This window comes from Charadrius vociferus, unplaced genomic scaffold (genome assembly GCF_000708025.1).
Source record: "Charadrius vociferus isolate BGI_N301 unplaced genomic scaffold, ASM70802v2 scaffold7, whole genome shotgun sequence".
NCBI lineage: Eukaryota > Metazoa > Chordata > Aves > Charadriiformes > Charadriidae > Charadrius > Charadrius vociferus.
In genome coordinates, this window is record NW_009649308.1 from 5,095,196 (window position 1) to 5,098,489 (window position 3,294).

Consider the following 3,294-nt stretch of genomic DNA (forward strand, 5'->3'; position numbering starts at 1 on the left):
CGGGGCTCCCCCTTCCCCGGGCACCGGGACCCGGCGCCGCCCGGCGCCGTCACGGCCGATTTTTTTTGAAAATTAAGAAATACGGCACCTCCCAGAGCGGCCTGTCACGGTTCCGGCCGCCGGCCTGGGTGTCAGCAGGTAAGGAACGCCCGAAACAGCAGCGATTTGGGGATAAAATTTTACAAATTATGTATTATGATAAGACGCTCACTGTCCTCCTCCTGCGAGCGCCCTTCCCCTTCAGGGTTCCAGGTTTGAGCACCTTGCAGCGGTGCTTTTTAAAAAAAAAAAACACCCGAATTTGTGCTGTGCGCTGGGAAGCGCAGCGTAGCGTCGCTGGGCTCTGGCGAGCACGGCATCCGCGGGGCGCTTCAGACGGCGGCTCCATCCCAAACGCCCATGCTGGTGTATGCTGTCTAGAAAAGATGTCTCAGTATGTCAGTCTCTTTTTCACAAATGAAACACTATTTCGGTTCCCAAACTTATCATAAGCAGTGTTAAAAAAAATCTGCAAGAAGGAGGAAGCCTTTTTAAAATTGTGCCTTATCTTGCATGCGTGTAACCACATGCAGAACGGGGACGGAAAAGATGCTACCAGAGGTTTGCATATGTGTGTTGCCATATCCTGTGTCTGTCGAGGACACCCTGGCATCACCCTGCTGTGGGGCTTTGTGAATATTTTGAGTACCAGGGACTACTGCTTGCTTAATTAAAGTAGATAAGGCTATCTTATAAAAGGCTGTTGTTTTGATCAGTGGTAGGGTCATTTGAATGAGACAGCTGGAAGTCTGCAGTGGCTGTATTTTTGCCAGCTGAATCCATACTGCCTGAATGAAGGCTCAGTGACTTTGTCTCTCTGAGCTTCCAGTCGCAGGAGGAACCTGAAACCCAGGGTGATCCTGAGACTTAGCAGCCCGTATCCCCGCTCTCCTCACAGGCTGCCCGAGTTCGTTTACCCCCGTGCTGTGTGAAGTCAGATGTCCCCAGGAAGAAGTCCAGGCCACTATGCGCTCCCAGCGCTGGTTACATGAGGTCATGTCACCAACCCATGAGAGAGAAGGAAGCTGCTGAGCCAGATGCATAACGTAGGGACCCATCCACATGGCAAGTAAACACACTCTTGAGGCCTTCATGAGGGCACGTGGCCCTCCCTAGCTTCTCCCCTGGGATCCCGCCCCCCCCAGGACTCGGGGCTGCTGCAGAATAGGGGTGGAGGACCCTGAAACGTGGTGGGTGGCGGCATGCCATGCACTGGAGTCTGGGTTTACTGTGTGCTGGGGCAGGGAGGCGGACAGCCAGGGGGTTTCAGAGGCGCTGGGCACTGCAGTGCTCGGCACAGCTGGCCACCAGCCTTCGGTTGTGCTGAGGCAGCTCTGGTGGTAAGGCCACACACGTCTGCACCCGAGGGGCTGTCTTGGCAAAATAGTTGACTGAAACATCTGCCTCTCAGGAGCACTCTGCACCTCTGTTACTTAATACGGTAACGTTATTTGAAGCATTTTTATACACAGGTTATACAATGCACATATATACAGTATGTAACAGCATCTACAACAACTACTAATGTCAATAAAAAGTATCACTGGACTTTAAATCCAGTTATATGAGGCTTCATATACTGGGACTGACAGGAAAAATACTCTATGAAAATTCCTTTAAGCACAAATGGTGGAAATTAGTATTTTAGAGTCCTTCAGAAGCAGTGGTGTTTTATTTGAAATTCCACAGTGGAATAATATTTCTTTTAAAAGTAGTCTTAGCTAGGATAACTGTTGAATTTTGATTTTACTGAAGGCCCTAAGGGGAACTTCACTGGCCTGTTTATCAAATTTAATTTATTTTAACGTAAAATACATTTTTTTCATGACAGAACGCTTCTTTGTCTCTCAGATTTGCCAAGTCTTTAAAAGGATTTTCTGTTCACACAAACTGTATTTTTTAGCATTCACTCTGCTCTGACCATGCCAAGATGACAGTGGAGGTTCAGGTTTTATGTCTGATATAAGAAGTTACCATAGAGAGAAGCTTCTGCAAAAGGTGAAAGTCAAGGAGATAATGCAACTCTCGCAGCTAGACCAGCATCTTTTAAATTAGCCAGCATTTGTGTGCCTAAGGGTAAGCAGTTCAAGCCTGATTTTTGAGAAATGGTGATGCCTCAAAAGCAGGGTTCCTTCCAAATCAGTGCTCATCTTTATCTGTAAATTTTCCTGTTACTTATTTAGAAATGAGATAGGCAATGAGAAGAAGAAAACTCCTTAAAGCTGAAGGATGAAAGGCTAAGAAATGGTTTAATTTGGACCATCAGACATTTCTGAATAAAAATAAAAAAAAAGGAGACTGGATTATACATTAAGAATTAAAATTATAGTGTTATTTACATTTAACATAACCTCCTGTGTAAAAATTACTTAGAACCCATATCAAAGGAGAAAACTTCATTGAAATGTTATATGAGGAAAAAAAGCCTACCGTTTCCCCGATTATTCTTTTCTATTATTTATTCTTCTTCATTCAACTCTCTGGAAAAACCTGTAACTAAACAGAAACTGGCTTTGTAACATTTCATATCTGAAGGCTTGCTTCAAAAAGGCACTTCTGCTACTAGCTGTACAAATACAGGGAGCGTGGCAGGTGATTTTCTTGCTAGAAGGGCTCATACAGATAGGCAGGACCATTTCGTTGCTGATACATGCAGTGAGGGACTGCAGTCGTTTGTGCCAGTGACTGGCCCGTTAATGTTTTTGGTCAAACTTGACAGAAGGACATTTGTTCTTGGCAAAGTTTTTGAATCTTAAGAATAATCAAGAAACCCCTGTGGTTTGAGTCCACAAAACCCAAAGAGAAAAAAAAAAAAAAAAAAGAACAGATCAGTAACTGAAGATGAAAAATATCTTTTATGATCTTGGTGCTCTTTGAGCATTCACGAACAGTGACAGTTTCCAAGAGACCGCATTGTGGATATGTCACTTTGATGACCACATGGCGAATGTGCCGGGAGCCGCATTTTGTCAAAGGACTTACGTCTGTACAGCTCCTGGTGGACTCCAGCACGTGCCACTGTGGTGCAAAGAATACGAAATAAATGCTCCTGCGGTGCGAGCGTGGGTGCTCAGGTGCAGGTTGCGGGAGACCTCCTCGCTGCCGGGCGGAGGTGCGTCAGTGGTTGGCAGGGGCACTGCCAGCCTGGGCTCTGCCCCCAGGAAGGAAATGAGCCGCCGCGGGAAATAACCCGCTGCCATCACGTCTCCACAGCCATAGCCAACAGGGCCAGACGTAAGGCAGGCGTTGGGGAGG

The 3,294-nt window shown here is 46.4% G+C and overlaps 1 protein-coding gene across 1 annotated transcript in view; it reads right to left on the minus strand.

Annotated features, from left to right (window-relative positions):
* NKAP (NFKB activating protein) overlaps positions 1–3,239 on the minus strand; it is an 8,070-nt gene extending 4,831 nt beyond the window's left edge. Inside the window, exon 1 of the mRNA XM_009889340.1 lies at positions 3,022–3,239. Coding sequence (XP_009887642.1) covers positions 3,022–3,239 — 218 coding nt within the window. The remainder of the gene's footprint in view (positions 1–3,021) is intronic.
* Positions 3,240–3,294: the final 55 nt, after the last annotated feature.